This window comes from Molothrus ater, chromosome 23 (genome assembly GCF_012460135.2).
Source record: "Molothrus ater isolate BHLD 08-10-18 breed brown headed cowbird chromosome 23, BPBGC_Mater_1.1, whole genome shotgun sequence".
Classification (NCBI taxonomy): domain Eukaryota; kingdom Metazoa; phylum Chordata; class Aves; order Passeriformes; family Icteridae; genus Molothrus; species Molothrus ater.
Genome location: NC_050500.2, coordinates 1,190,710 through 1,203,153, shown reverse-complemented (window position 1 = coordinate 1,203,153; position 12,444 = coordinate 1,190,710). Strand labels below are relative to the sequence as shown.

The 12,444-nt window shown below is 43.9% G+C and overlaps 2 protein-coding genes across 3 annotated transcripts in view; both read right to left on the bottom strand.

The window, feature by feature from the left end:
• The window catches only part of UBE4B (ubiquitination factor E4B), a 32,936-nt gene extending 25,478 nt beyond the window's left edge, over window positions 1-7,458 (bottom strand). The window contains exons 1-2 of one of the 2 annotated variants that reach the window (XM_036396157.1): window positions 7,252-7,458; window positions 1,597-1,783 (exon numbers count right to left, since the gene is read on the bottom strand). In XM_036396157.1, coding sequence (XP_036252050.1) covers window positions 1,597-1,783; window positions 7,252-7,275 — 211 coding nt within the window. In that variant the 5' untranslated portion in view covers window positions 7,276-7,458. The remainder of the gene's footprint in view (window positions 1-1,596; window positions 1,784-7,251) is intronic. The other variant, XM_036396156.2, reaches the window with a different exon arrangement.
• A 2,696-nt stretch (window positions 7,459-10,154) lies between these two features.
• Window positions 10,155-12,379, bottom strand: RBP7 (retinol binding protein 7). The gene is made up of 4 exons (XM_036396122.1): window positions 11,793-12,379; window positions 11,089-11,267; window positions 10,719-10,820; window positions 10,155-10,403 (listed from the first exon to the last, which is right to left on the bottom strand). The coding sequence occupies exons 1-4, from the start codon at window positions 11,863-11,865 to the stop codon at window positions 10,353-10,355; spliced, it is 405 nt and encodes a 134-aa protein (XP_036252015.1). The 5' UTR covers window positions 11,866-12,379; the 3' UTR covers window positions 10,155-10,352.
• Window positions 12,380-12,444: the final 65 nt, after the last annotated feature.

Sequence of the window (12,444 nt, the reverse complement as noted above, 5' to 3'; positions counted from 1 at the left end):
CCTGGGGAATTCTCCAAACAGAAATCTCCATGGTCCTCACTGTCTGAGCACTTCAAACCTCAATAAACCTCAATAAACCTGCCAATACCTGAGCATTTCTACCTCCAGGTACACATTTCCACACCTCCTGCTCTGCTGCCAGTATTGTTTATCCAGTTGTGCCCTGGGATGGATCAGGACCTCTTCTGTTTGGAAATTAAACATTTACTTTTCCTGGGTTAGTTTTCACTTGTACTAAGCCCACAATTCCCCTCATCACACAGCTGCCACAGACAGCAGAAGAACAAATGCTCCTTTCAGCAAGAGTCAGACCTCAGATGGATTAAAACAGTCATGTACCCACAGGCTGAGGGAACACAGTGAGGGAACTCTGCACCATTCTTAAGAAAAAGAAGACACCTCCACCTCTGGGTTGCTGCCTTTAGTCATGAGAACAATACAGAGTGTTAAATTCCATCTGCAATGAGTTTATCTCAGAAAATGCTTTTGATAGCTTTTCTCTGTCCTGCTTTGGATGTAAGGAAACAAAACAAGCAGGAAGGAGTCACTTCTAGGTATTTCTGAACAGCACTGTAATTAAACTACAAGATTGAAGCTTGTAAAATACTCTAATTGCCAAAGGGAAAACCAGAAAATTCAAGAAGCAAATAGGTAAATGTTAACGAATTCTGCAAGCTCATCAAAGACCATTGGAAAAATGTTATTTTTATTAAACTGTTAGAAATCATATTGGAAACCTTGTTAGAACCAGCTTAAATTTGTTTTGGGATGGTTTTGAGAACATCTAAGCTTAGTAACACAACGTGCAAAACTATTTCAGTTTTCAGATAAAGATCACAATACTGGAAAACACATCAATTTGTCCTGATTCCCAAGTCAGATAATTTGAAATCAAAATTAATTTCTGTCAGGTCAAATGTGGTATAAATACATGAATTTTGTCATCCCCTCTCTATAGAGCGACCCTCCCAACTTCCCCTGCTTGCTGCATTTGTATGATTTTAACAGATCAGTTATTTGTTGCATCTTCTGAAATAAATACAATTTGTAAATATCCTGCTTGTATTCCCTCCAGTAAATAGTGAAATTGGCAAAGTACTACAAAGCAGAAAGCAAATACTTTATTATTACACTGACAATGTCCAGTCATGGCTTGCTATTTTTAATTCTGCTGATTGCTTGCAACTAAAGATCAAAAATTAACTTGAGACCGATTGCTAGAATGTACCTAGAAACCAATCAATAGAGACTGTGTTGCAAAACTTGAAAGGGATTTTCCTGTCTCCTTGACATATTTTTTCCATAATATTGTGTAATAATGAACTTTATTACAAACTTTTTTAAGCTTTGGTAACCCATATTGCAAATGTCATGAGTTTACGCACACCTGGAAAACAAGCGTAAATGGAATAAATGGAAAACCATTTATTACTTGGAAAATGCAAACAAAAAGTACCTTCTTTCACCGTTTTGCAACATTTGTTTCTGAAAATGACTCTCAGTAAGAGCAGGAGCGGCAGCAGTGCTGAGTACAGCGAGGAGCCGAGTAAGGAGCGCGCACAGACACAGGACGAGCAGCGGGAGCTGCCGGCCTACCTGACGCCCCGATGGGAGAGGTAGCTGGGGTCATGCTGTGCACGTTGAGGCCCAGGCTGTGCGAGGGCCCCGGCGCTGGGGCTGCGCCCGGCGGCCCCGGCGGGGTCTCTCTCTGAGGGGACGTCAGCGGGGTGGTGGGCTGGGACGAGGAGCCGCCCGCCAGCCGCGCCAGGCGCCTCCGCCGGATCTGCGGGGAGAGGAGAGCACTGAAAGGAGCCCAGGGAACCCCCGGCCAGGAGAGGAGTGAGTGAACCCCCTGCCAGGGAAATGAGCTCAGTGAACCCCCCTGCCAGGAGAGGAGCCCAGTGAACCCCCCTGTCAGGAGAGGAGCTCAGCCCAGTGAACCCCCCTGTCAGGAGAGGAGCCCAGTGAACCCCCCTGTCAGGAGAGGAGCTCAGTGAACCCCCTGTCAGGAGAGGAGCTCAGTGAACCCCCCTGTCAGGAGAGGAAGGAGCCCGGTGAACCCCCCTGTCTCCTGCAAAGACAAACACAACACTGCAGCCTTACCTGAAGCCTGCTCAGTGGAGCTGGGCTGGCTGCCCTTCCACTGCTCTGTGTCACAGCACACAGTACCCTCCGTGTTCAAATTCAAAGTATGTGTTTGCTGCCTTGGAAAACCATGTGCACTGGGAATGCTGTGTTTGTCCCTTGAGGGGTTGTGCAAGACCCGTTTAACGTTTACTGCTCAGCAGTTTCAAAACCTGCAATACTCCTCCCCATTTACTTTGGCATTTGACAAGCCATGTTGATGTGATAAAAGGGACAACACGAATGTGACCTTTGCTTTAACTTCACACCACATGATACCAACACACCCGTGCTAAAGAAGATCCAGTTGAAAGTTATGCAAGACCACCACTGTCCAAATTAGTCCAAAACAGAACTGCAACACCAGAACTGCACCCTGTGTGATGGACAGAAGCACCTTGACGAGTAAAGACAGAGTAAAAAACATCCTCTTATCACCTAGAGGCATTCCATCACAAAGAATTTTAAAAACAGTTTTTGCATGTTCCTTTTAAGATAGAAGTATCTGCCTTTTAAGAGAAGCATCTGCCTTCAAAATCCAACTACAGAAAACTGTTACACATTTACTCATTAAAACTGGCATGTGATCACATAACACTAATATTATACATGAGAAATAGACAAAACTTATGAAACTAGATTGATAATGCTTTAATCTTCGCACAAACAAAAATCAGAAAATAAATTATTTATTATCACAGGCTGCCTTACAGGATCTCTGCCCAAAGCTTACATCTTTGGCTTGAAACAGGCCCAAAGTAAAAGTATATTTGAGGATGTCAGCTCTCTTCCCTGCAAAAATCAGCAATTCCTGTTATTCTCTTCATATTATGACACTCAGGCATTGCACACAACTTAAAAGTTTTCATTTCTGCTCATAGTCCTAAAGAACTGCCAGGCAACTGAAAGAGTGAACAAAAGATTTGTGTCAAGTCAATGTCTACACTACATTGCTGTATCATTTAATGGCCTGTGAAACCTACTCCAACAGGAAGAAGAACAGATCAAATTAAATCAGACTTCAAAAACTGTGAGAAAACAGTGTCTGGAACTACATCTCCCTCCACGACAGGTGTCACCACATGAACATGGAAGGCAGCTACATTTTTTTTAAGACTCAAAAAAATAGCTATGAATAGAATCTCTAATCCTTTCTCCTTGTCAAGCAAAATAGGGGAGCTTAATGCAGAAATAAATTGTTCAGCTTTGTCTTTAGGTAAAAGTAATACATATTAGGGTCTTCTCCTTCTTCATTTATACCTCATATTTCAATTTTTCAGTTTTTCATCCAAGTGCTTATCTGAAAAAACTCCAGAACTACCTCAGCCCTCAAAGGTATAACTGAGAAAATGTCAGCTACATGTCCCCATATCTGAATCCAAATTAAGTGTTCACAGCTCACAAATACAACAAATACACACACAGGCACTCCATATATGCACCAGTGTCTGAAGGAGAAAGATGATTTCTTTTTCTTGCTTTTTATATAATTAATGTGATATGGAGCTCTTCCACAACTGTTCCATTAATGCTTGCTAGCGAGTTCCAAATCAGAGCAAGGAAGGAGATATGTGAGGAGAAGAGGGCAGAGATGCTACCCAACACATTTATTAATTAATTCACAAGTACAGTCCAGTTGATTACTCAAACAAGGTCCCCTCTTCATCCTCTCCCAGTGGCAGGCAGATAACTGAGGACACTAGTGGCACTTGGCGTTCCTTCCCTGCCCTCCCTAGGCAAGATCCATGCCCGTGTCACAGCAAATCCCCCTGCAGTCAGCACTGCTGCCACAGGAGGACACCCAGACCCATCTCCTGCCTGGTATTCACCACCCTTAGCCCATCAAGCACCCGCCTTTCTCAGGGAGCAGGTCCCCAGCCTGTAACCACCCTGCAGAACAGTCTGAGCAGGGCCTGGAACAAACATCTGCTGCTTTGAGTCAAGAGATTGCAATAAAAACTAATACAATATGTTCCCCTGCCCCTTTAAGGATGATGGGCAGTTTACAATCACCTTCCTTACTGCTGAACAAAGTAATGCTAAAATATAAACAAACTGTGAATATTTTTACCACTGACAGCCACAGCTTTCACAAGTGAGGGTGCATGGAGCACATGTTGAAGGACCAGATCTGGTTCTTGGATACCTCAAGCTGTCATATTCCTCCAGGTTTATATAAAATTATTTCAGGAATCCGAAGTTTGATGTGAAGACTAGAAAGTTTTAAGTAAGAGATAAAAGAAGAGCAATACTATGCTAAAAAGGCCAAGTACAGGCCAAGTTTGAAAAGATGGCATAAAATTGGTGGACACATTCTATCCAGTGAATTCCCTGTATCTTCAGGCTGAACAGAAGGGAGAGAAGGGAAGATGGGGCTCAGGAGACACAGCTTGTTTGCACAACACAAGAGACAATCCAGACTCCACCTGCACACAAATCCCTCCTCAGAAGTATGGGAGTTCCCTCCAATAACCTGTTCCCATTTCAGACTGAATGAGCCTCCAAATTACCACCCAGCAGCACAAAGCTGGGGTCTCAAATAATATTTTAGGGAAGTTTAGGGCATTTGAATGATCCCCAACCCTTGAGTGCAGATCTGAGCCAGTGACATATGACAAAGCTGTTATGTGTCATTATGTTACCTAACAGTGACAAGGTTTTCAGTCCTATTACATGGGCATTGCTTGCTCCACAGCCCATCTTCCCTGCAGAGCACAGCTCCAGAACACACAGTTTAAAAGCCTAATTAAAAAAAAAAAACCACCTAATTGGCTGAATGGGACAAGCACATTGCTTTTTAACTGGTACAGTATAGTACAGCTTTTGCTGGACACATCTGGACTAGATCTATAAATAGCAGTTTTCAGAAATACATTTTTGATCTAAATGGACTTCTTAAAAGCTGTTAGCTGCATGCACCACAAGGAAAAATATAAAAAGAGCACCCTGCTAAAGATGGTTAACTGATAAATTAATTTGGCACCAGGTAATAAAGATACACCCAGGAAGACTAGTCCCTCAGGCTCACACATTCTCAGTTTAAAAACATTATGTATCTGTATCTGCTAGAGTGGCAACTGCTTAGTGAGACTGTAAATAAATCTCCTATTCAATTCTGTGAAGGCCCTGTTCTCATCTTGCTCTATCTACTGTGCTAAAACTCACATACTAAGAAGGAAATTTCTTTCTCCTCTCTCCTAAAAAAGTTACTATGGTCTGTAATGAATTACAACTTTTAGTGCATTAACAAAGAGAACAGTAAGAAAATGTCAGTGAGAGACACTGTTAATAGGAGGGGAAAATATCTTCTTGAAACTAAAATATAAGTGTGATCAACTGTGTATCTCCTCTTCTTAAGCTGCAACCCGTTAGTGTTATATTTAATTATGGTTTGATAACAGAAGATAACCTTATCTGTAAGAGCCTTGCAATTAAACTTCTGTTAAGCATTTTTTCACTTCAGTCGTTGCCTGAAAAAAAGTCTGAATCTGAAGAAGTAACATGAAGTATATTTCAGAAGGTTATTTTTCAATATAATCTCATCCAGGCCCACTGTGCCAAGTAACAGCAAAGTGGAGATGTGGAGGAAAATTAAAATCAACTTGGCTCTGACTTTTCAGTGAGCAATCCATTAATAACAAGAAGTGACACTGTGACTCTGTTAAAATGATACAAGACTGTCACAAGCAATCACCTAAAAGACCATTTGGTTTGGCCCTTGCTGAACTGGACAAGAAGGACATGGAAAGTCACTCGAGACAAACATTTGGCCAAAAAAGGTGGATGAGTCCTCACTGGAGAACTCCTTTCCTGCAGCCTCAGATCCATGATGCAGTGGTTTTGATGATGTCAGTAATGTGCTGAGGCAGTGACACAAATAAGCCTACATAGGTTAAATAATTCTGAAATTAATCATAAAACACCTCAGGATCAGGGCAGTTTAACAACGAGAAGAGCTGCAGGTAAACAAAGCACTCATGAAATACACCTGTAAAACTGGAGATCCTTTTTCCCAGCAGACTTACACCACCAGTGTCCCATCCCACTCCTCCCAACATGGGAACTGCTCTCCTTTTCTCAGTGCTTGCACAGAGCATGAGGACCTCCACCAAGTAAACAGCAAAAAGTGTTTTCTCCTAGATCATGATGCAACACAGGAGGATTACTAAATTGTGACAGACAACATCATCAAAAACATCCCAACTTTTTGGAATACAAATCTGAGTGGCAACAGCAGCCACCCTGCCCTACAATCCCACTATAAGATATGGACAGAATAAAAATAACTTCTTTTGATCCTCCCTGGATTATAAGCACAGCACTGAGCCTGTATTGCAGCAGGTCCAGTACAACACATTTTGATTTCAGGATTACACAGGATCACTGGGAAACTCCCTGGATCCTGCTACAATAACCCAAATAATTAATTTGAAAACCCTCTAATATATAGGCAAACCTTAAGACCTTAATTATATATTAAAAACCAGGGGAAGCAGCATCCTTTAAAAGAAAGAAACAAGGAATAGTTCACCTTATTCTATGTGAATAGAATATATACATTATAGATGTTTGCCAACTACAGCATAACACTAGAATTCTTCAGTGAAAGATGAAGAGCTTGAATAAATAAAGAAAATCAAAGGAAACAGGGGAAAACTGACAAGCCTGATTCAAGCTGCTTCAAGAAGAAATGATACTAAATATAAGACCACGAACACACCCATCTTGCTTCTCAGCAAAGAGTCTAAGGAAGCAAAATTTCAAGTGTTTTACTATGGTAAAAGGTTGGGTGTTTCGAATCACACACAAAGAACACATAAACGCCTAGTATTGACACAGAGAGGGAACACGCTGCAGACAAAGGCTACCTAGCAGATGGAAGCAGAGAATAAACAATTAACCAGGAGAGCGGCAACCCAACCCCGTGGCCGAGCCGGAGGGTCGCGGGTCAGGGCCAGCCCGGGGACAGGAGGGGAGAAAAACCCACCGAGCACAGAGAGGGGGCGAAGGCAGAGCTCTTCAGGATGGTTCCGTGCCCACCCTCGGGCCCGAGCCGGGCCCAGCACAGCCCGGCGCCCCCTCCCCGCGGGCCCACCCGCCCCTCAGGCCCCGGCCCCGCGCACTCACCTCGTCCGCGCTCAGCTCCTCCATCGCCTTCCTCTTAATGGTGCCCGGAGGAGGGGCGCGTTCCTCCGCCCCGCCGCGGGGCCGCTCCGAGGCAGCGCTCTCCTGCCGCCGCTGCCCCCCGGGCCGCCTCACAAGGGCATCTCCGGGGCGACCGCGCCGCGCCTCGCCCGCCGGCAGCACCGCCGCCCCCGGCCCGCTCCCCGCCGCCCACCCGCGCCTCAGCTGCCGCCGCGGCCGAGGGGAAGCTGCCCTCCCGGTGCCCCCGCGACCCTCAGAGCTCCCGGCCCCGGCCCCCGCCCGCCCGCGGCCGCTGCCCCGCGCAGAGATTATTCATCAAAACAACAGGGCGGCGGCGGCCATCTTGGGGATCACGTGACCCCGCGGAGGGCGGAGCACGCCGAGGCCGCGCGCGCGCCGCGCCGGCCAATGGCAGCGGCCCGAGGGGAGGGAGGGGCGGGGCCTGGGCGGGGCCCGGGAAAGGCGGGCCCGGGGCTCGTGAGGGGCCGCGGTTCGTGAGGGGCCCGGGGAGGCGGGAACGGGAACACGGCCCGGAACGAGGCCCGGAACGGGGCAGCTGCCCCTCAGCGACGCCGCGACCCCGGGGAGGGTCAAGCTGCCGAAGCCTTCCCTCTCCAATGGGCTCGTAAATATTAACCCCTTGTCAGTGAGGGGTGATTGAGAATTCACGGGATGTAAATCTAATTATTGCGAGCTGAGTAACACAGCAAGGAAAAAACAAGATGCCAAGACCCCGTTGGGTACTTGGTCTCGGACTTTTATAAGTGTAGTTTGAACATGAAGTCTTTTTTTTTTCCTTATTACAAACTTTTCTGCACGTAATTCCCTCATTATACCACAAAATACTATATTTCTGGAAGATATTAGTCTTTTCCCTCACACTCGAAATGTAACTCAGCCACAGAAAAAAACAGCCAGGTTGCATGTAAGTATATAGGAGGTTCATCCCTAGCTCATCTTGTTTTGAGTTATAATACACAAAGATGAAAGAGAAAAGGATATTTATAAGTTGCTCTTCTGGCAAAGGATAAACGAATTGAGGGTTGCATCTGCAAGTTTTTAGCCCAGGATGAACAGTCACTAATAATGTGACCTGAACAGTGAGCCGTGCACGGGGCAGTGTGGTTTGAGTCAGCAAGGGAAAGAATCCCATAAAAGCTGGATGTTCTTAAGATGGAACTAAACTGATCCATATGAACTATTAGGACATATTTTCATACACGCTGCAAATAATTATATAGCAGTAGAATTGATCCATTTTTTAAATGCAGAGATGAGGCAGGTAGGCTATCTGGCCTTATGTTTTCATACACATCTTTATTGTACTTTATTGATCTAAATTATTTTGAACAAAATATTTTGATGACTTAACCAGGGTGCTCGGAAAGGAAACCAATACTTGGATCATAATATATACTGCCAGCCTTTTTATAGAATAGACGTACATTGTTACCTTTGATTTTTACATTGCACTTCATTTTGTGTTTGTCTCCTTGGGATTTTTTTTTTAAGATAATTGAAGTGGTCTGAAACACCTTTGAGTAAAACCCTTCAAGTGCTTCTCTGGGGAGTTCTGTTCTCGTCCTTCAAGGTCATTATTGCCTTTCTGTATTGCGTCTCACAGCGGTTTTGCTGGAGAGCGCAGCTTGGAAGCAGTTGGAGAATTTCTGCGGAATTTCTGCGTGTTTAACCCCTGCACCCTCGGCACTGAGCACCGGCCCGTTCCGTGGAGGAGCCGCGCTGCAGAGGCGCCATCCGCTGGCGCAGAAAGCTCTGCCTGCTGCTGCTGCTGCTGCTGCTGCTGTTTGTTAAGGGCTGTGAGCGGGGCTGCTGCCCCGGACTGGGATTCCTACTCACAGAACGCTCTAACAGCAGTTCTGTTTTCAAGCAAATGAAACCACTCAGTCCCAGAAGGAAGACGCTGTCAGAATCCACAGCTTAAACGCCAGGCATTTTACTGCTGGGCCCCACATTTCCCGAACTGTATAAAGGCTATTTGTCCTTTTCTTTTTGTTTTGGAAACCAGCTTAAATTTATATAAGTCTGGTAATTAGGGGAGAGCGTCAATCTAACCAAAAGCCCTCCATGCTTCAACAGATTTTTGTCTGACTCTGATGGGGTCTGTAAGCGTTTTGAATGGATAAGAAGTATCAGAAAGGTGGTGCTACTTGTTTCAGAATGTCAGGGACTATTTATTTGATATAAAGTAATTAAGTTACTAAGCTTAAGATACAGTTCTTCAAGAATATGCAGTGAAGAATATGCAGCAACAAATTTAATTTGTAACTACCTAGTTTATCTGACAACTTACATGTTCACGCAAGAAAAACTTTTCTAAGCAATACTGCACACGGTGATAAAGAAAAATATTTATTCTAATTAACAGTTGTATGCAAACAAAGCTGAACTAAAGCAGCATTGTTTTCCCTCTGTATGTGTGCTTACAGAGTTCAATTATTTTGCAGACTGAAATCTTCATGGATCACTCAGACCCATCTTCATGGTTCTGGGATTTGACCACAACCTTGTTTCTTCTGGTAAGCTCAACTTAATTATTTTTGAGAACAAAGCAGCTCTGGCACAATATGGTGCCTCACACTACAGCATGAAAGACACAAGCAGGTAAAGCAGTAGTCTACACCTTAAAGAGAAGCATTTTGAAAAATAAATCCATACCTTTTCTTGTTGGCTTCATCATTTGTTATCTTCCCTTCTCTATCAGCATCCCATTACCCCCATTTTATTTGCCTCTTTGAATTCCTCTTAGAATTGGCAGGTTTTCTCCTTTTAATTGACTTTTGATAACCCAGAGACCCAGGCCTCATCACTTATGTTTTGGGTTGGTTTTGTTTTTTCCTCCAAAAACATATTCAAAAACAAGATACTTAAGGTTCATTTGAGGCATTTATTAGCAAAAATCAGACCTTTAACACTGGCAACAGCAGACTTATTTCCTGAGCCAGAAACTTCAGACCATTCAGGTTAATAGGTACAGGAGCCAGTTCTTGTGGGTAGAGCCCTCCCTGGACACGGCTCCTGAGCAGAGCTGTCCCTGCAGGCAGGACCCAGCACACCACACAGACTCAGGCTCTCTTGAAGACCTGTCTGCAGACCTGATTCTCACAACGAAGCTCCTACCAAAAAAACCAAAAACAAACAAACAGAAAACCCAAGAGTTTAGATATCTACAGTAATCAAAGGAACTGCTTCCAAAATTGAACATAGATCCTTTACCACCACCCTGGCCATGCTAACAGCTTACACTTCACATTCGAATTTAACTACACGTGACAGTGAAACAATGAAGCTGTTTCAAAGCAGAATGTGCTCACAATCTACCATCCATTACACAGCCTACAGAGCTAGAAGACATATGCACACCATGAACACATTATAAATCTAATTTTCGCCCTACAGAGATACAATTAGTAGAAATCTGAAGTCAATACCAGGTGGAGGTCATCCCCTTCGAGCCAGTGAGTCCAGCCCCTGTTCTTCTTCTCACCGGTCTGGACACAGACGAGTTTGTCATTTTCCCAGGTAACGAGGCTCTATAGAACAGGGAACAAAAAGGTGTTTCTGTTGTTTCTGCATGTCTGTCTCAGTTCTGCAAGATACTTGCAGAAAATTTTCCTGGATAAAAGAGGACCTAGATATCACCCCTTGTCTGTAACAAGGAGTTACAGACTCCTTGTCTGTAACTCAGGCTCCTGCTGCTGTCTTGCACTACAAATATTATTCTTGAAACAATTTCAGCTCAAATATCTGGACCGATCGCTGCATCTTAATTTTGCCACAGCCTCATATATTCCCTCTTACCTTGCATTTTCTGTTATCCAAGCCTTTATTATCTTCTTCAAACTCTTCTCCAACTTTGAATTCAAGCAAATAATCTCTGAACGAGCTCGTGGTATGGATATAGAATGAATCGCCGTCCTGTTTGATCACTTTCTGAGGCTTCAGCATTTTTGCTATTTTGCGTGTTGCAAAGTCAATACCTTGGACAGAAGGCAAGAACATCAGAGTTGTATTTATCACCAGCCATTCTGGCAGCCAGGAATTAACCTTTATTACTACCAGAAGCATTTCTTACAGTAGTTTGACCTCACTGCTATGCAGCAATTTGTTGTTTTATTTGAACATTTTGTTTTGTTTAAAGCTGCATGTTACACAAAGTAAGTCGTCCTCTTGTACTTTTTACTCTTTGAAAACCAGTTTATTCAGATGTTGTACAATTCCTATGCAGCTGCATTTCCAGGACTTTCAGGCAGAAGACTCCTGGAGACAGTTGGCTTCCCCCACAGAGACACCCAAAGTTGGTTTCAGACTTTACTCCCCCTTACCCATAAGAGGTGAATGCCTATTCTCATCCTTTGTCGGAGGAAAGGCAATGAAAGAATTAACAAGACTCTCTTTAAGGCATTATATACCTTAAACAGGGTGAAATAAAGGGCAGTCCTTAAAATTCAAGAATACCCTTAGAGGAGAAGGGAGAAAGGACAGAAGCAGGTATTTTCACCTACCTAAGGCCACCATGTAACCTTCAAAGTTGTCATTGCTGACAAGGTTCCAGGTTCCGCTGAAATCCACAGGCATTGCCTCACAGAAGGAGGAAGATCCAGTCAAAAATGCAAATGTCGTTTTCTAGCTAGGCCTTTTATAGGGCAGCCTGTGGGTGGGATTACATCCCAGGACCTTTCTGCTGGAGGGGAAGGGTGCTGAGCCAGTGGGTGAGAGGGTATTTGTAGAATGGCTTCAGCTGTGCTGGAGGGAAAAGTTCACCGTGTCTGAAATCTTTGTGTTAGCAAATGTTAATAGCCCAAGAGCCACAATGCAAGCCAAAAACTGGTTTAAACCATTTTGTCCATCTTGTATACTTTAAAGGGACTGATTTTGTCATTACTAAGTTTTCCTGTAAGTTTATTAAATCTGGGCTTTATGATCTGAAACCCAGATATCTGTTGAAAAGGTGATGTACCCCTGTAAAGACAGGCTGTACTTAACAGACACGGACTGACTGGTAAACTGTGGATTGTATTATATCAACAAATTTTAAAGTGATACCTATGGCACAGAGATAAGAACTACATCATGTTGGTTTATGTCTGGAGTGAGTAGTAAACAGAATTCAAAAAGTAATCTTGTGTGTATATAGGAAATGTAGCTCCTGCTTTT

Bases quoted from the DNA above. Each gene is read 5' to 3' on its own strand.
- RBP7 (XM_036396122.1), bottom strand. From the start codon at position 11,865: ATGCCTGTGGATTTCAGCGGAACCTGGAACCTTGTCAGCAATGACAAC. The intron at 10,821-11,088 runs GTAAGAGGGAAT...CCTGTTCTATAG, and splicing joins TGGATAACAGAAAATGCAAG to AGCCTCGTTACCTGGGAAAA. The intron at 10,404-10,718 runs GTATTGACTTCA...TTTTTTTGGTAG, and splicing joins AAGGGGATGACCTCCACCTG to GAGCTTCGTTGTGAGAATCA.